Below are 20,397 nucleotides of genomic sequence, written 5' to 3' on the forward strand. Positions count from 1 at the left end.
CTATTTACTGAACATATTATAGTAAATAGTTTGAACGCAAAGAGGCAAGTTTGATTGTACTGGTTCTAATGACAGAAATCAATAAATTCCTTAAGAAAATGCAACACCTCTGAAGTTTTGGCAACACAACACTTGGAAACATACGAGGCCTGCTTGTCTGTTGACTCCACTGTAAGAGCTTAGTTGTGTTTGAAGGAAGCAGGGAAACATTTGGCAGCCTCCAAATCCATCTGTTGTGCTTTTTCACTTTCCCTGAGCCACTGTGCACGTGAGAAGAAATTCACATCTTAATGTAACAGATCACAATACATTTGGTGCCAGACTTTTGCCTCTTACCCCTTGACATCCACCTAAAAAAGTAGGGCTATATCATTGTCTACTAAAGGGGAAATTGTAAGGAGAGTAGTCAGTTAAGTGATGATGACAAAACAGTTATGTGCACCCCTGGATATAAACTCACAAAAACTGAAGGAACTGACAGGACATTTCAGTATTGAGTATATTGAGGCTTTGAAACATCAGCTCAGGTTCCAGACCTCTACCTGACCTCTACTAAGCTCAGACAGTTTGATAAAACAGACTTACAATACAAATGCTACATTGTGGAAATGATGCATTTCCACATACAATACAGTACAAGTTCATCTTTCCAAACTTTACAAACTTCCTCCACCTCATCGTTTTGTCTCCTTCTGTTTCCAGCTGGGTGGCTGTACCATTGGCACCTGAAGTCCTGATGTCTACTTCCCCACACTGGCTTTCTGTCTGGGGTGTTTCTGTGCAATGCCATAGGGCACATGTGCAGCGATGGTGCCCATCTCCGCCGCTCCCTCCACGTGAAACATCTGGTCGTCGAAGTAGATGTGTGGCCTGATCTTCTCCAGCATGGGGCCCTTCGGTGCTCCTGCCAGGAACAGGGCCTCGTCGATCTCCAGGCCCCAGGCCCTGAGTGTCTTCAGTGCACGGATCCCGGAGCTGGCTGCGCTGCGAGCTGTCACCAAGAAGGTCCGGATGGGACAGTCCAGCCGGTGGCCTTTGGCGTAAAACTTTTTCTGGAGCTTCCCCAGTGCCTCCAGGAAGCCCTTCAGGGGACCCTGCAGGAGAGGAACAGATGGTGGTGAAGAAAAGCTGGTGAGATTATGTCCATCATCCTGTGGTACAATTTTATGCCCTGCATCATTAGTTGTTATTGCTTTGTCATGCCACATCTCTAACTGCATGCAGCACAAGCAAACCTTGATTAAATTAGCACCATTGTGTTTTAATGTAGCTCAGCGTGAAGCCTGCACAAGCTAAGTTTATAAATTGTCAGCTGTCTGGCAGAATCACACTCCAACTGACAGCATTTGGAAAACCACTTATCAACCTATCATATCATTTATCATTTTGCATAATTTATTCATGGAATAATAATCAATTAATGAAATGGATTTTATATCGTGAACATCTGCATAATCGTTTATAGGGGATTAAGGCTATGTGGAAATGGCTGTGTTAATGCTGCAGAGGAAATTAGGCTTTAAATTCACCAACAGTTTGTTGCCTTGATTTCTTTTTATAGACACATTTTTCTTTTGAATTATAAAATGACAAAAACAACAACAACAAAATAATCCATTCAAGGAAAGGGTGAAATGCAATTTGCACTATAATTATTTTGCCTGAGGTATAGTTGGCCTTAGAGATTTCAAGTAAAAACTACACACGTGATCCAATAGTGTGTCCTCGTTTTCCCTCTCGTGCTCGAAGAACTTGTCCAGCCCATGGGCCTTGAAGATCCGCTCTGACTCATCAGAGAAGAGGACGGCGTCACCGTCAAATGCCACCCGCAGCTGGGTCTCCGACACCTCTGTCTGCTTATCCGGCATGAACATGGTGGCTGCCGCGATGCCTGAACACAAACGTATACGGAGAGGTGAGTAATCATGAGTTCAGCAGCACATTTGCCAGAAGCAGGGAGGTTAGTGGTTGTACAAACTACACAGGGAACTTTGTTTTACTTTACTTTGCCTGGTTTCACTTCATTCTAAATCAAAGCATTAGACACTTTAATACCCACAGACCAACAGATACATTTGTTTGTAGGTATAACTGGGTTGTATCACCAAAACAGAACAAGAGACACTGTGATACCAGCAGGTACTTACATGTATTTATTTAAAAATTTAAACTTCAGTCAGAAGTGGGAAAATTAATTCAAATATTTAAAGCAGAGGTTTTCAACAGGGGGTCCGTGGCCCGTAGGGAGTGTTGCCGGGTGTTTGTGGAATTTTTGGTTGACATTTTAGTTTCCACATTTATGTTTCAAATAAAAACTTAAATTTGAATAACAGACACTGCTGATATTGGCATTGGTATCAGTGAACAAGGTGTGTTTAGAAATGGCAGGGGGACAGCCCCCCTACTCACCGTACCTTGTACATGTTTAGAAAAAACATGAACATGTGTATTATTTGAACAGCTTAGTATTGAATAACAAGCTACTTTTATACATGGTACTGGGCCAAGTTTAATATAATACACAATTTTAGGGGTCTCTGCTCCACCTCTCCATCAGTTTGGGCGTCCTTGGCCTGAAAAACGTTGAAAATCACTGATTTAAGGTGTTTTACCCTTTTAAATTCAAGCTTTAGTTTATAAGCACAACAAACTATTTGAAGTAGTTTGTTTTCTGGACCAGCAGAGGGCGTTCTTAAAAGCCAACAATAACTTTGACCTATGGGTGCCCTATTGGCAAAATGGAGGAGGACTTGTGAATGATTATAGCACTGTTGGCATGAAGGAAGTATTAATAAATGGCTTTCAAAGTAATTAAAACCTTTCAAGTGAAATGTCAAGGACACTTCCTTTGCTTCACCCTCTGTGTGTGTTTGTGGGGAGGGGTTGCTGGTGGGCGTGGGCTTCTCACAGAGTCTCTGCATTAGTGACATTAAGCTTGTAAGGTACATGATGAGCCCCCTGAGGTCACCTTGAGAAGTATGTGGTCAGGCTGTGGGTGAGTCAGCGCTCCGGTTAGTTTCCCATCAGGCCTCAGCTTACAGAGTAGTCGGGTGTGTTCTGGTTTTTACTGCTAGAAAATTGTAATCTAGGAAATACCAAACATTCTAGGTTAACTACAGTACTCAAATTCAAAACTTGTTTTTAGATGAGCTTGAAACTGGTTTCAACCTTTGTGTTTAGGTTTTTATTTGATAACACTTTATATAAGTAGTACACACTATTAAGCATTTAAGCATCAATAAATACTGAATTATTCATTTATAACACATGAGTACTCATTAGTATGTAGTTTATAAATACAGTCAGTTCTTATCAATGATGAGTTAAACATTTTTAGCTGTGTTTATAAACTACATACTAATGAGTATTCATGTGTTATAAATGATGAATCCAGTATTTAATGCTTAATAGGCTACTTATTATCAAGTGTTACCTTTTATTTTTCTGAAATTAGCACTGCAAATACATAATGCACCAAATATGGAAACACGTTGCAAGTAGGAAAAACAGGGGACACTTAAGTGATGATAAAGGCTGGCACACACATGGGTTGTGTCTAAAATAACTCACTACTCTGTAGCAAGAATCATGGACTTATAGTATCTCACAATACTGTACATTATGCGTTGCACTTGTACAGAGAGACATTTTCCAAAAACAGTGGGGGTTTTTTTCATGTTAACGCTGAGCTCACTATTTCATGTTGTGTGTAATTTGCCACACATGTCAAACTGATGAAGAAGTTCTCTCTTTTACCTGTTTTGTCAATTTATAGTGCACTGAGCTCTCAGGGCCACCGTAGTCTTCCCATTTCAGTATGTTCTATTCTTTGACAGCAGTTATAAAGCAGCATTAAATGCAATCCGAAGCGGTTGTCACCTCGAGTCTAACAAATTTCACGTTAGTGTATTCCGTTTCTAGCTCGTCGTCAGCCGAGCGCATTAACACCCTGAATTTTCTTTGCTAGATAGAAGCCTTGTGTTTTCAAATATTGATACATATTCAAAACCACAGCCTGTGCAAATGGGATGTTACTTCCGACTGGTGTTCCCTTTAGTGCGTGTCTTGATATGCTGTGACATGCACGAATCAATCAAGCAAATACAAAGACAGGAAATATTAATATGGTGATTTATGGTAATGTCACTGCAGCGTCGCAGAAGATGTCAGTCAATGGTGCTTATTATGCAAAAGGGAAGGAAAAGATTCATAACGTACGCTTCCAGCACAGTTACTGTAGCACTGTGTGTGTGTTGCCATTTAAATTGAAGTTTAAAGATAAGACTTGTGTTTTATTCCATTTATCTGAAATCAAATAAATCTGACAAATCTTCCGGCCTCTTTCCAGGACTCTTGAATTATTCTGCATTTACGAGTGCACTTATAAGAACAAAGACAACAGTAAAAGTAAGCATGCTGTTAGCTGTGATGGATTACCTATATGTGAGGCAGGTTTATGTCTCTGCAAATACATAACACATAATGAAATGAAATAAAATCAGTGGAGGCTTGGAAAGACAAAGGTCACCTACAGTGCACCTGTATGTGTAATAAATAGACTTAAAGGGATAGTTCACCCAAAATTCAAATTTCACTCATTATCTACTCACCCTCATGTCGACTAAGGGCTGGGAGAAGTTTCAGAGTCCTTCGTGCCTTCTCTGAGTTACAGGGGCTCCCAGTGTCTCAGTTCACTGCTTTGCCTGTGTCAATGCAAATCTTGCGCGATTTGCATTGACACCCAGTTCACGGCTCCGCAAATCGCGCAAGATTCCGGCAGAGCAACACTAGGAGCTTCCGCTACAAACAAGCTTGAAATATAGACTTATTTAATTTTTTTCGGAACAATTTTTCATGTTGGGGCTTCAATACAAGATGTAACTCCGAGAAGGCACGGAGGACTCTGAAACTTCTCCCAACCCTTAGTCGACATGAGGGTGAGTAGATAATGAGTGAAATTTGAATTTTGGGTGAACTATCCCTTTAAACCACATCATACTGTCCCATCAATGATCAAGTCGGCCGTCTGACTAAACTTGTTATATGTAACATATGACTTGCAACATGAGACCGGTTCCTTCAACAAAGGTCACACATTGTGCAAAACGGCATAAAGGGGCGGTCCTCTCTGTGTGTGCAGCCAAGGGATGCGCGTGAATGTGGTGACGTAGGGACGAGGACCAATAGATCCATAGATCCATGACGAGGGCGGGGACTGCTAACTCCATCGGCTGACAAGAAGTTAGCCAAAACGACCGGATCGCTTACTTCTGCTTTAATTTATTGGGCAGCTGCTGATGGACAAAAACTATTAAGTCACATTTGCATGTAGAAATGCGTGACTGGTTTAACTCCTGGTCATAACCACATTAGGTGCATAATCACACATGATGCTCAGATAGAACACAGACAAATATTCACCTCCTAATTGTGGCTTTGCAGGACTCTAGGTCGCTAATAAAGAATATCCTATAAGATTAGACTTAAGCTCCCATCATCACCACCTATATAAATCTGTGTGTGTGTGTGTTTGTGTGTGCGCTCACCTTCAGCCAATGCCTCCCTGACCTTCTCAGCGTCAGCAGACAGGTAGAGGTTGGTCTGCCAGGCCTTCAGGTAGCCAGTGGGACTGCTCCCCCCCGTCATACAGAACCTCTCGATAAACAAGTCTGAGGACAAGAAGCACAAACAGCAGTACGACATCAAAAGTGTGATTAATGAAACACAACAATCATCATTTCTGTAGCTTTAGCTTTCAGCGTCTCACAGACCTTTAGTGGGTCACAGGAGGTGAAGTTGGAAGAGGAAGGGGTTAAAGAAAGGGTGACAGGATAAACTTACAGGCACAAGTGTGGAGGACCCAAAGGAGGGGAGAGGGGGATTTAAAACCGGTGGGAAAGTGTCTGTTTGCATTTTGGCTCAGCAAGCCTCTTAATTCTGTGTGGTGGTCTGAGAGGTGCTGTGTGCAGAGCGATGGGAGAGCGATACCACGTCATTAGATCCGTGATTACAGAGCTGTGAAACATACAGTACCTGTCTATCTGCTTAAAATGGGCTGATATTTTCGCATGAGGGAACAAAGAGGAGAGGAGATGGAGGCTGTTAAAGGGCACAGGAGTAAAATGATAGACTAACTGCTGTGATGGAGAAGTGATAGAATGAGCCTGACAAAGCTGAAGGTTACAGAAGGTGGATGACATCAATGAAAGATGGAAATATAGTAAAAGAGAAGGTTAGTGCTGATGTGCTCATTATTAAAATAGAAAAGCTGCGAGGTTACAGTATTTATTTGAAGCTACATTAGTCTAGGCAAGAAATGTGTCTTAGAGCTCTCAGACAGTTTACTTTCTATTTACCGTCACGTGTTTTACACTTTTCTTGTGTTTCATGTTTGTTTTTGCTGCAAAGTTTTGATCCATAAGAAGATAACATTCGTTAAGCAACATCTCAGTGTAGTTTTACATCTCCTCTCTCAGTCCTCTCTCTGGAACTCTAGAAACAACAGGCTGGTGTCAGCCAATCAGACGAGAGGATTTGCGCATCTCTTCTAATTGGCTGACTGTTTTTGAGTGTTTTAAAATAGTATTAAAATAGACCAGGTTTCAGGTAAACACACTCAGGGAACAGTTGTACAGTTCAATGGTCAGTCAACCAGAACATGTTTCATTATGACATCACAAAGTCACAGAAGTCCTGATGGCTAATTTTTAAGGCTCAGTTTATGAAGACAGGATGCGTGCATTTCTGTTTGGAATGAATGCTTTGGTACTTTCAGACCCCGACATACACAAAAACATGGAAAATAAAACATAAAGTTGGATGATAAGGGACATTTAAATATGTTTAAAAAAAAATTAAATAAACTAAATATATCTGTTTCCATTCCCTCTTGTTGTGAGTACTAATAATGAAGAATGTAGAATCCTCAGCATAGTGAGCCACCTTCAGAAATCCAAACTTTATTGACAAAGTCTGAGGACTTGTGTGTAACACCAAACACACATAAAAACAACAGGGATGTTGTGGCTAACCATGGAACCTGAATCACCTCTCCATAAGGAAACATTTAATCTGAACTCTTGTCTCCACTGCTCTGAAGCGACAGCACCGGGCAGAAACAAAAGCAGTTCTTGTGCAGCGTGTGTGACTCATGAACAGGCCGGAGGGGGAGAGAGAGTTGGTGATAGAAACCAAAAGAAACAGAGGGACAGTGTTGCTTTAAGTCCCCTAAGTGATCGCTCTATCATTCAAAGAACCAACTGTCCTCTTCAGATTTCTTAAATGGTTTATTTAGCTTTGTAGTCAGGCCCTCATGGGTTTGACCCCCCCTCTCTACCTCATCACTTCAAACTGCCCGAGCGTCCCCAGCCCGGTGCTGGAGCGTGGGAGTCACTGGAGATAAAAATGTCCTCACCATTGATGTCTTTGGATCTTCTTTTTTTTTCCCCCTCCAGCATAATGTTTTCATATCATCTAACTCTGTATGATTTATTTACTTGTTCTGAGGCTCTAAGACGTGGTACTGAGAAAACAGGAACTCAGTGGGACCGTGAGGATTCTGCTGTCACATCAAAGTATGAGCAGCTTCCTCGCATACTTTCATATCTCGCTCTCAGGGCGGCTACGGCAGGTGTGTGTGGAGGAGTCTGTGGTGGATGGTTATGAATATTGATGCGAGTGTGAGTCTGTGGAGTGTCTCCAGGTCTGATTTCCATGGAGAATGATAATGTCGTCACGTGAACTCTCAATTTACTGCACACAGAGCACATTACAGGACCTGCCAGTCATCTCAGCCCTCAGGTCCTACGTACGATGTATACATGCTAAAGAGATGGATGAAACTGTCAGCGGTCACCTATATTTGTCATTCCCTGCTCAGCGCTAAGTGCACGGTTGTGTCAAGCCATGTGAACGCAAGGAGGGAAACTTTATACTCCATCCTGCAGTCAAAAATAGCCCAGTGTGAGTCGATGATGAGAAATAAACGTGTATTCGGATGTTTCTCTGCGGTGATCATGTTGCAGTTTCAAATGCGAGAAGCAGCAAGTGAATATTTCAGTCTCAATGGCTTTTTATCTCTGTGACATCAGAGGGGCCATGTTTTCCTTTAATTCTGTAGGAAAGGTCGGAGGTCTGGGGACTGTTTGAATGCACTGAGCCCCTCATGCAGGGAACCACCAAAGAGATCTAACATGGAAGCATCTGGAGGGCCATGTGCTGCGCTCAGACCTGTTTTTGTTTCAGGCCTCTCGGATTATTCTTACATCCCAGAGGACGTCGTCTTTAGCTCGGCTCCGGCCCGAGGCTCCGAGGAGCAGGAAGTGGTCTGTGAGGACGATGTCGTGGCGGGGTCTGAGAGTTCCCTGGGAAGGATCCTGCCAGTCAGCTGTTCATACACTTTGTTGTTTGTGTCTCAGCTTAGCTTGCGTCAGCTACGGCAACCTGACCGTCTTGGATTATCTCATTACGTCAATGTTTGCGCTGAGTTTCTTTCCCCCTTTAAACCGCATAAAAAACAATTCAATAAAGAGTGTAAACTATTTTCAATAATATCAGTTGAGTTTTTTAAAGTAAAAATACAAAACTTTTCATTTTACTTCAATTTTGGAGATTTATCTAGATATAGAGCAGGTTTGTATCTTTGATTCATATGCTTCGGTCCTGCTTTAGTTGTGCACACCTTGCTTTCCCTCATCAGAAATTCTAAATACGCAGTGCAACTTTCATGAAACACATTTCATGTACTGTGTGTAATCCTTCCCCTCTAAAGAAGTAATCCCAAATCATTTTTCCAGTTCTGTAGGATTTGCAATTTTATAGGCCTGACACGTGTTGGCACCGAAATGTTAGTCACCTGCTCCCCGACGGATTCCTCACGGATTAAAATCCTCTGTTGTTGAACATGCCGGTATTCAGTTTAATAGTTCCTGCTCGTAATCCGACAAAACCTGGCAGCACAGCTTTACATATGTGAGAAAATGTTGCTCTGTCACTACTACAGTCACGACTGACTGTATACCCATGCCCAGTGTAGGGATGCTGGTATAAGAGCCCATAGATCCGACCCATTAATACAGTTAATGATTTAAAATTCACTTCAGCTATAATTAAGGTTTTAAACTATGATTCCAAGTAGTTGGAGGACACATGCTGTGCTGCGGTTTATAACACTGTAACTTTGTTGTAACCTTATTATGCATTGATTAAACCACAGACTGTGGTTTAAAGGGGACCTATTTTCCAGCTTTTCTGACTTATAAATATGATTAAAATGTTGGATACTTGCTTTAGAGGATGTGGAAGTGCCATATCATGAGGTAAAAGTAATCCTACACAGACGGTTTATATGCGACAAGTATGGAGTATTTTTTATCGATAGAAACTTTCAATAGTGCTCCACTGGGGTCCAATATCACATTAAAGGGCACCTATTATGGAAATATAACTTTTTGAAGGCTCTTTAACATATATTTGGGTGTTTGTCTTGCCTTTTGGCCCCTAAAATTTGAAAATTGACAAAAAAATCTGTAATGTGCAGACTCCCTAGGTTGAAATCCACGTGGTTTTATGAGCTGTTCCCTCAGTTGTCTTCCAGTGATGTAACTAGGTTTTGAATTTGCATAATACCACCCCTACCTGGGACCGGTAGAAGGGGCGGGGCAAGCAGTGGTTAATTTGCATTTAAAGGGACAGGCACTGAAACCAGCTGTTCTGAACAGGGCTGTTTTGAGAGGATGAAAAGAGCTGTGATGTTTGATCCTTGGGGTATTTTGACCAAAGCATGTCACAGACATGTCTTTTTAGACACCTGGGAACTATTTTAAATTGTGGAAGGGGGGCATAATATGTCTCATTTAAGGTTACATTGTTCATATAACATTTTTTATTCACACACAAAATATCCTCTCCAGTCCCCCTGCCAGTTTTTGGAATACAGGCCGGACCAGGTCTGGGCTGGGTCCGCCAGAGAATCTAACCTCCAGCTTGTACATTTATTGTAAAACTGAAGGCCCCAGTGTCAGGTGCATTGGTAGTTAATATGGTAAAGGAGGGAGATGTTTGCACTCACACTTGTATTGTCTTGATATTTATACTACAACATGGGCAAAATACCAAATGTGTTTCACCTAGAGGCAATAATCAGCATGATGGACAGTGGGTGTTGGTGGGCCATGTTAGGGGCATGTCTGAGGGTGGTGATGACTGTAGAGCTGTGAAAGTCATGACGGCTCATTTTAAGTAGCTGCTATGAGACACAAAATTGAGAATAATGATTTATGACTGATGATTTGTCTCCTAACTCTAAAACAAATGACGTTTTTTTTAAAGTTATTTTATGAGGATCACATGCCCAGTCTGGCTCAGGGAGGGAGAGAGATAATGACCTTCTCAAACTGAAGTGTGCGAGTGTAGAAACCCGATATCTCACTTACCTATCAACAGGCTGTCTCCCTATGACAGGAAGCTATTTAAAGGGACTATAGCCGCCTCATTGTGAATTTTGTCAGTGCCACTGAGGGTCACCAGAGTTGTAAATGGCCACTACTGTGTGCCATGCTGTGTCTAAAGCACATGGTTTCCCTGTGTGGAGGCACTGAGGCTCATCTGCGTTTTGATTAGATCTCTTTAAGACTCACTGTGATGGTTGATGGTGTTGATTAGCCGGATGCCTACGTGTGCATGGTTGTACGTCACCAGCACAATGTCGAACAGCTCTTCACTTTGCGGGTACAGCTCACGCAGACGAGTGTTGACGGCCTCCAGAGCCTGTCGAGACGCAGGAACAGAAACAGAAACAGAAACAGTCAGCTGATTTTACTGATCAGTCTGTCAATCAGAGTCCGTGCTGTATTTGTTTTTGTTTTTTTTGTTTGACTTATACCTTGACGAAGGGGAAAGCAGGTCCAGGGGCGAAGGGTTCATTCTCATGTTCAATCTGGTATCTCAGATACTCCTCCACTCCTTGCTGCTCAAACACCTTCTGCTCACGCTCAGTCCGAAACAAGACACGAGAGGAGACGGCGATGGTCACTGCGTTCTCAGGCTTCGGCTGCGGTGGCAAACAGAGACAAGATAGAGAACGGCATGATGGAGGGGAACAGAAGACAGGGGAGATGAGCGAGCAGTAATGATGACTGGAAAACACACAGTGGAAGAGAAGTGAGAGAGGACAACCTGTGGTGACCCTCAAACTTTAAAACCTTGCCAAAAATACTTTGAACGTCTCCTTTTTACAAGAACATGCAAGTGCTGCTGTCCCTTTGTGTAAAGGAGGCCTCATGGAAAACATTAAAACTTAATTTGGATGCAGTCAAAGGAAATTCTTCACATCACAAAACATGCTGGGCTACATGCAGAGCATGACACGTGTCACTTATTGTCATTCCCGTTACCTGTTGTAATGCCATACAGTACCTCAGAGCAGCTATACACTCTATGAATGGGGATCTTATCATTAGTAGAATGGTGTCATCTCTAATCATGAGATAAGAGGACTACGCATGTTCATCCACGTGGCCACCCATATCCCAACGCAATCCACTACAGCTAAGAACACTTAAAAGTTTGTCGGTTCTTGTTGACTCTTAAACACTGTATGAAAACTGACTTAGCAAATTGGAGAGGTTATGTTTTATATGTTTTTAATCAAGACTCAGTCTCAATATTTTCTGTCTTTGAGCAAAAATTTCAAGACCATCCCTTAAATCTCTTAAAACAACTTAATAGCGTTGAGTTGGTAATGTTACTTTCGTAATAAATCATTAAAAGTAGGAAGGTTTAAAAGTGAAGATGATGTTCTCTGATTTAAGCATTTGATTCCTTTATAAAATACATTCTTGTTTTAATATCCAATCCAATCAATTTTGTTTATACATTTTAAAATAAATACAAAGGTTTCCAAAGTGCTGTACAGTAAAATAAAAATATGTGCAAATGACTGATAAGAATAGGAGGCGTTCTGTAGTCAGTTACTGAGGATTAACCTTAACCTACTCTTGAAATTAACCTTATATTTGTAGTTATTCTATATGATTAAGCATTACTGATAAATTGATCAGCTCACAAAACATGATTGGTGACTGCACGTTTTAGAAGCCACAGTTTGAGTGAACTACACAAAGGTCGTTGAGCCTGTGAATACACACAGAGAGGTGAAAACAGACACAGTGTTCCCCTTTCCTACTGGGCTGAACGAGGAGATTTCATTTGTTTATTTGGACAGTGAATGAAAATGTGTGTGGTTTATATTATAATCTGTTTTATGTTTTAGTATCCTTTAGTGTGAGTGTAGCACCCCCTCCTGGAAGAGGCCTGATGTTCCTGCTGAATATCACAAAAACTACCTCACCTGTGTCAGTTGATTGTGAAAAAAGTTGATGTAACAAGAGTTACAGTATAACTGCTTCACTAAGCTCTTTTTTTATGCATATTAGTCTGTGCACTTAATGAGCAAAGTCCTTTATTACTGTTGTGGAACAGTATCACGTTTGGACTAAAACTGTATAGAACTGATATATTGGTGACAACTGAAAATATAAGAAAGCACCCTTGCTCCAATGTTCTTCAAAAATGACAAAAATCAACCCTTCACTTTCTTCCCGTCCCCTCCTAATTGTTCAATACAATACTTTATCATCTATAGATGACTCAACACCTCTTTAAAACAGTTTCAGCAAAAACTATATGATATAAATGTCATAAATACAAGATGTCTGCATGAGAATTAGCATCCTAAGGCCAAACAGACAGGCAACTGAGTTCACACTCACACCCTAACCCTGAGCGTATTGTAAATAAGTTCAGCACTAAAAGTCTTCTAAGACTAAATGTCACTGGCTAAGTAAATTATGGTATATACAAGTGGCTATTTACACTGTCAACAAATTCGGGTGACAAACTGTCACCAGAAACTGCAGTATTCACCAGACTTACTGATTATTTTGAATCGTTATTCAGCTATAACAAAATCCAGTAACACTTTATAATAAGTACACATTATTAAGCATTAGTTAAGCAGTTTATAAACACAGTTATGTTTAACTCATCATTGATAAGTACTAACTGTATTTATAAACTACATAATAATGAGTATCCATGCGTTATAAATGAAGAATTCATTGTTTATTAATGCTTAACTAATGCTTAATAGTGTGTACTTATTATAAAGCGTTACCCAAAATCCTATTTCTGAACATCATGTCCAGAGTTTGCTGAGAGTGTGATGTGAAGTCTTGTCTCTGTTGTGTTGGGAGTTGTGTTGTTGAACTATACTGCATAAAACTGAGAGGTGATTGTAATGCTGCTGCCTCGTGTTGCTCTCATGTTGCCCAATGTGTGTTTATGCTTGAGTGTTGGTGTCTGGAGGGGGAGGGCAGCATTCCTACGGGGGCAGTCGGCATCACTGCCCACAGCGGGCAACTGAATTTAGATGAGGGGGGGCACTTTCATTTAAAGTACAAAGTGGATGTTTGTGTGTGAATGTTTTACCTTTATGTATGTCAGTGTCAAAGTGAAAGCATCTTTTGTTTTGGGTTATTTTTCAAGACCATCATGCGTCTTGCTGGTAATAATGCAACAACAAACACTTTAACAAGTCTAATGACAGAGATAGAGTTATGAGCTGTCATTAAAACTTGGTTATTAGAATAAGAATATACATTTATGATTGTAATATTCAATAATATTACTGGATTATCATGCAATGCAAAATGACAAGTGCCCAAAATAACAACATACTGTATACAAAAAGCACTCAGTCGTCATTATGCACTGTGTGTCTTCAGTGGGGCTGGTGTCTGTTTACTGAGACACATGCATGTTTGTGTCCATGCTCCAATAGCTGTGTGCTGGTAAGTAGGCCACAGGCTGACAGAAGCACTGAGGTACTGTCCCTCTATTTAGCCTTGTTCCATCACAACTCCACTGCCTGCTGACATATCACCTACTTACCTGTTAACACAAACACACTCAAACACATCCATCACTTTGTCAGGATTAATCCTGACCCACATCTGAGTCAGATCAAAAGTCGAATTTGACAGAAATATTGATTTAACTGTAATGCACAGTGCTGCTGCACTCTACTGCATTTTACAGAGAGTTGGTGTCTGTTGTCTAGCCCTTTCCTCATTGATTTTTAGGATTGATGAAATAACAGGAAAACGTATCAATAAATTCAGTGCTGCATCCTACTGTACATCCTATACTGTCAATTCAACACCTCTTCATCAGAGTTAAATCTAAATCTTGGATATTGCAGGAGTGTTTAGGCTTCATTAGTTTTTGAGCCAAGTGTAGCTAGGCTTGTGTGTGTAAAGGTAGTGTTTGGACCACACACTCAGACACCAGAGGGAAAAGAGTTTCCTCCCCAGGACTCATGGGAAGGTTGCACTCAGGATGAAACTAAATGAACACACAGGACCTTCAAAAGTGCAGGCGTAGGGGGAGGCTAAAAATAGGCTAACTGCCTTCATTTGTTCAATTCATGTATTATATAATTTTACTGAAATCAACCTTCAGGAAGTTAGAAAATCTCCCTTATGTTTAGTTTAACATAAACTAAAACATGAGAGAAAGCATTCATTGGTATTAGCAAGCTAAGTTAGCCAGCCTGTACTTTCAGTGGAAGCTTCCACTAGCCTAACTAGTTAGCTTCAACCTTCAGCATGGTGGGTAGCTACCTTTAATTGTTTAATGTTTTAGGACAGAAGAGAAAAGCTAGCAAGCTCAAAAATCCTTATGGAAAGTTTTTTTTCAAAAAGACCTTTTGGAGCGTGCTGGCTTGACAAGTGTTGTTTTTTGGTGAGAGTGCTGGCTTCTTTCTTACACTGTTTAATGTTATAGGAACCATCAGACATACACATCTTGTATTAATATGTAATCATAGGGCAAGGTCAGCCTTTAAATATAAGTTCAGACACAAGATTTGGACACAAATAAATAAATTATTCTATTAATTAATTTATTATTCAATTATTTTTTTCATTTTAAATTGGGCCTCCTTCACACCAGGGTGTAAATTTAGTTTTCCCCATACCAGAGTGCTCAATCTGTCAACTAATATTAAGGATCTAATTCCCGAGAAGCGAGAGATCATGTCAAACAGCCACAGCTCCGTGCAGCTGTCTGGCGACACAGCGAGTGTTCTCCTTGGCTCAGTGCAGCAAGTGATTATCCAGCACAATATGAATGAACACCACAGCACAGGAAATGATGCATCAGGTCAACTTGTTGTGGTTAGTGGAGTGGGTGTGTCCGTGACCATGCAGGCACATTGACGGCCGTCACAGGGAGGGAGAGGTTAAAAGATGGTGAAAGGACAGAGGGTGAGGGTCATTCAGTGACCATGGACACAACCTGTGACCTCGGGTGATGACGGGACATACTTACGAAGAACACGCCTCCTTCCACCTTCCGGGCTCGTCTCCCTGTCACCTTGGCAAAATGACAGGTTGTTTTTTATTTATCAGAAATAATTTCCCCACATCTGTACATTTTTCTTAAAGTCTATGGGGTGGATACATAGTTGTGCAGTACAGAGAAGCCACTCAGATGCGTCAAAGTGGGAAACCGTGGGTCTCTTTATGATTGCTGCACAGAAACAGCCTCGCAGATGTATGAGACCTTTGGTGCAGCTTATCCATTAGAGTCAGTTTACGCTATAATTAAAATGTCACACAGTCTGGGAGCGAACCCTAGCGCAAGAGGCCAGTTCCTCGCTGTGATTTGATACTGGTAGTGTTAACTGCCTGCCCTCTCCCAGTGGGGCCTCCTACCTACTGGGAATGCATCGATCACAAGTCTCCTCTTCATAGAAACCCACAGCAGCCATGATAAGTCCCTCAACACTGAGGATAATTAAACCTGCCAGGAATGAAAGCTAAACATTCATTGTATAGCCTATCTAAAGTCAAACTTGGGGATTACAGCACCATTTATTGCCTGGTAAAGCATAAAAAAAAATGAAATTGTCGTTGAACCCTGCGGCCCCTCCCCTCTCATTCCACCACTATATACTGTATTAATCCTGTCAGAGCTTTGCTAAATCAGCAGGACTGGTATCTGTACATAACCCCATGAGTCATCTGTTATTTACATATCTGAGGCTGTGAGACATCTCTTCCATTCGTCTGAGAATGGAGAGAGTATGAGGGATTTCCAGTCAAGAGACAGAGAAAGAAGAGAGGGAAGCTGGGAGAGTGTGGGGAGAACGTGTTGGGGGGGGGGGGGGGGGGGCTGATATTTATAGATAACTAAAGGCCAGTGATGATGCAGTCCGTTCAGGCCTTGGCACATATGCTAACACAAGAGTGTGACTGAACACACTGCCAGTGACGGAAATGTTAATGTGTTTGTGTGTTTGAAATCTACAAACTTGGTCTAGAACTTGTTTTCTTAATCAATTTCTTTTTGAAAATGAAATTAAAAACTTAAAATCTAATTAAAATTAAATTAAAAACTTAATATTAGTCCAAGGATGTTGTTTCTGGCACATGTCCATCTTCGTATTTGTTAAGAAAGCTTTCTCTCTCTAAACCAGTTGAACCTTAATTTTAAGGAAAAAACACTATAATATACAAAGAAAACAAATGAAAGATTACACACACATCCAAGCCCAAAAAAAACTAAATAAAAAATAAAGCTTTTTTTTTACTTGGAGAAAAAGCAATTAATCATACATAGCTTATGTGACAGTCAAGTTTTGATCGAAATGAGAGTTGGGCTTTTCCTGGAATGGCAACTGTGTCCAACAATTCTACTACTAAAGAAGCATAGTAGATTTAATTTCTGTCTTAAATTCACCTGTTTGGCTGACAAATACTGCTGGTATGCTCTGGTATGTTTGAGAATTTAAGTTGAATAATGTCTTTGCCTCCAGGAAATAGCCATAGGCCCAAACTCTAAAGTCCAACACTGTCACTACCCCTTAGTGAAAACCACTTTTGTTCTCTGCCTGCAGCGCACCAAGGCTTTACAGTGGAGGAGAAGCAACCTGCAGTCATCATGAGCCTTCACCTATCAGAAGGATTTGATCAGCATCAGTTCATGTCCTGCACCAGGCCCCGTAAGCTGAGTGTGGATGATGCATTTGCTGTAACGCTTCATCATAACCACCAAGGTGAGACTTCAACAGCAGCCAATTTGATGTAGCTGAGCAACTTCCCCAGTCTACAGAGTTTTGTTTTGTATACATTCGTAGCATTAACACAAATGAGTTAACTTTTACCCAGTATCCTCTGCACTCTGCTCAAAACATAACAATTGCAATAGTTGAAATTCAAGTGTACATCCTCACCCTGTGTGTACTGAGAAAATAACAACTGAGCCTCCCAAAACAATCAGCCAGTGATATTGGAGGATTGTTACTGTCTATTGTCTATTGGAGGATTGTTACTGTCTAGATAGATAGATAGATAGATAGATAGATAGATAGATAGATAGATAGATAGATAGATAGATAGATAGATAGATAGATAGATAGATAGATCATCAATAAGATTTAATGTAGATTAAAATTTAATTTAATATGAAAGCTGCCTAATTACAGTCTTTAATCATATTTATTACATTTTTATAGTGAATTAGTGCTGTATTTTGTTTTTGTTATATCAATAAAGTGTGTGTTGTTTCGGAAAGGTTCGACACCAGCCTTGTCATCCAGGTCATGAATTAATAATGTTATTAGACCATAGTACAGTAATGTAATGAATGGCATGTCCAGCAACAGGCTGCCAGGAAACATGTGAGACATATTAATATGCATCACAATATGAAACGTAACATGTTTAATATGCTGGTATTCATTGCACTACACTGTATATTATGATAACAAAAGCACACACTAATGTCATCAGCTGCTCAGCTTCAACTGTCATGTAGCCCTCTAATTTCACCGGGCATTAATTTGAATAAAAGCTCTGTAATCTGCCCAGTCCATCACCCTGATGCATAATCACATGCAGTATACTAATGCTGTGAAAACAGCTGCATGTGAGCACAGCTAAACCCTCCCGTGTGCAGTTTCGGATGAATGTATCTCCGGTGTCATATCTTTATTGCAGTGTTGTAAATGCAGTATATTTGGATGGATAGTTAAGCGTTATCACTGCATGGTAATGGATGTTTACAGTCTGGAAATACACCACCGTGGTCACGCTAATCCTCTCGCAGCAGAGATTACTCAGCTTTTAGCTACTTTTAGCTCTCAGTTTGGTCTCCTCACCAGGATTTTCCTCATTTTTATTTATTTATTTTTATGTACTTCTTCTTTTTTGTTTAGGGGAATACTAAATAGCTTCTAATTCTCTTTCATAGTCCCTCAGTGTGGCTCAGCAGCAGCCTGTCCCAATGATTCTCTGGAAAATGCTACAGTGCCCTGTACAGTATGCTGATGTCCTGCAGTGCTATAAACAGCAGTGAGCCCTGCCAGTCGCTGGGACTACTCTGCTTTAATTGTCGGCTCAAACACACGCTAACCCTTTAGAAACTAGTGGAGTTTTATTTCTCATACAGAGTTGCTTCTGAGAAGTTTGAATAACCAAACTACAACCAAATTAAGCCAGTATCCACCAGATAGACAACAATATGTGAAAGAACCTTTTCATTCACTTAACTAACAAACATCAGATAAATATTGTACTGTCCTTTAAACCTGTTTTGTTTCATACTTGGATAAACTTGAAGTACTTGTCATACAAGATATAATACATGTATATTAATTTCATTTATAATCATAAAGTGCAAAAATGTAAATTTTACACTAAAGTACCACATGTTATGTAGGCTAGCTTCTTAGCCTGGTATCTAAACTCATGAACAATTTTGGATTTTGAAGGAAAAATACAAAACAATTCACTTCTTTTCTGGTTTCTAGATGTGTCTCCTATTAAAACTGTATTGATAATCTTAAAGTCTGACACCCACTCTGTCTCGCCTTGCCTGACCCCACAGCCCCTCATCAATGAGCTTTGCTTAAAGCTGCACGTGGGCCATGTAAACATTAGCCAGCAGAGGACAGGCTGGTGAAGAGAGGAGTAACATGGCAGAGGAGAGGGGGGAAGAACAGAGGGAAGTTTGGGAGAAGCTGTTTTAATACGAAGCCTCTGCACTCTGATGATCTGGAAACAACGATATACTGGCACATGAATGGTCAGTGGGACTTACTGATTTTGGCTTTGTGGTGAGGCCCAGGTGATCCTGATCAAACTCTTCCTTCCCTTCCCATGATCCTCTGCTCTCCCCGTTAGACGATGGGGAAACTTTGAGCTCTTTGACCTGTCCACTCATCACCTGTACAGGGTCCAGACTCATCTTCACCATAGAGAATCCCTCCCTCTGTGCTCCCAAAGGTGCCCTGCAAACCGTCCTGTCTGCTCTACCTTTGATAAAGACACAGTTCTCTTCTTAGGCAAAAAAAAAAAAAGGTGCAACCGAGTGAAGAAAACGTCCCGCTACAGTCCGTAGCAATTATCGAGATACTCCTACATTGATGATAGTGTTACTAGAGGAGGAAGCCGGGCTTGCACCTGCCCTGAAAGCAGTCGAAGTGTGAAGAGCAAAAGTGTTCAGTCCTCTGTTTCCTGTTCACTTGTCTGAATCCTATTTCTCCTCAAGAGGATTAATGCTCACTGCATCCAATTCCAGAGCACATGAAAGACGCTCACTCATTCACATCCACTATCCTGCACACACACTCCACACTGATCCATGCATAGACACACACACACAACGCATGCACGCTGTCACTCAAACAGTCTGTCCTTTCAAAGTGTGTAGCAGGCTGCGCAGCGGTCCATCTGCTGCTATCTCTCTGCCTGTGTCTTCCCCCACTCAGTGCCCCCTCACTCCCTCGCTTCCCCCTCCCTTTCCCTCCGTCGTCCCTCTCTGTCCCATTCAATCACTCTCTCGGCTCCCCGGCTTGGCCCATTCCCCTCTGTCCTCTCACTGACCAATCGCGGCTCTGCTTCCTTATTCAGCGTGGCTCCGCCCCCAGCCCAGCACCAAACACCCTGCTGTCCTCTGTTGACGGTGCAGTTTGCCCAAGAGGCTCACGGGACGTTCACACACATACAAGTAGCCTACACAGTAAAAAGATATTAATCATAAATGTAGAATAAATCAAGTTTGTATAGAAAAAATATATATGGGCTTGATTTCATGAAGAAAGTACAATTACCCCAATTCTTTCTAAGACATTGGTTTTTATTTTAACTCTTTAAAATAGTTTGTGATATTTTTTGCAGTGTACTGTCTGTGTCTCAAATAAGGTTATCATTAATCGGTGGTTCCCAACCTTTTTTTGGCTCGTGACCCCATTTTGACATCAGGTGGCGAGCCCATCTGAAATATTTTTATACGCTGCATTTTATTTGAACTTGATTTATATTTGAGAAAGTG

At 41.1% G+C, this 20,397-nt stretch overlaps 1 protein-coding gene across 1 annotated transcript; it reads right to left on the minus strand.

Annotated features, from left to right (window-relative positions):
- Nucleotides 1-210: 210 nt before the first annotated feature.
- nt5c1aa (5'-nucleotidase, cytosolic IAa) lies at nucleotides 211-19,861 on the minus strand. Its single transcript, XM_083981892.1, has 7 exons — nucleotides 19,165-19,861; nucleotides 15,391-15,435; nucleotides 10,883-11,050; nucleotides 10,638-10,767; nucleotides 5,547-5,669; nucleotides 1,707-1,891; nucleotides 211-1,094 (listed from the first exon to the last, which is right to left on the minus strand). The coding sequence occupies exons 1-7, from the start codon at nucleotides 19,318-19,320 to the stop codon at nucleotides 741-743; spliced, it is 1,161 nt and encodes a 386-aa protein (XP_083838018.1). The 5' UTR covers nucleotides 19,321-19,861; the 3' UTR covers nucleotides 211-740.
- Nucleotides 19,862-20,397: the final 536 nt, after the last annotated feature.

The sequence above is a fragment of the Trachurus trachurus genome (assembly GCF_905171665.1).
Source record: "Trachurus trachurus genome assembly, chromosome: 11".
Classification (NCBI taxonomy): domain Eukaryota; kingdom Metazoa; phylum Chordata; class Actinopteri; order Carangiformes; family Carangidae; genus Trachurus; species Trachurus trachurus.

Excerpts from the sequence above, each read along its gene's own strand:
- nt5c1aa (XM_083981892.1), bottom strand. The coding sequence starts at position 19,320 with ATGGTGAAGATGAGTCTGGACCCTGTACAGGTGATGAGTGGACAGGTC. Across the intron at positions 1,892-5,546 it reads CAGGGAGGCATTGGCTGAAG|GCATCGCGGCAGCCACCATG; the intron begins GTGAGCGCACAC and ends GTTTGTGTTCAG. Across the intron at positions 1,095-1,706 it reads AGGACACACTATTGGATCAC|GGTCCCCTGAAGGGCTTCCT; the intron begins GTGTGTAGTTTT and ends CCTCTCCTGCAG.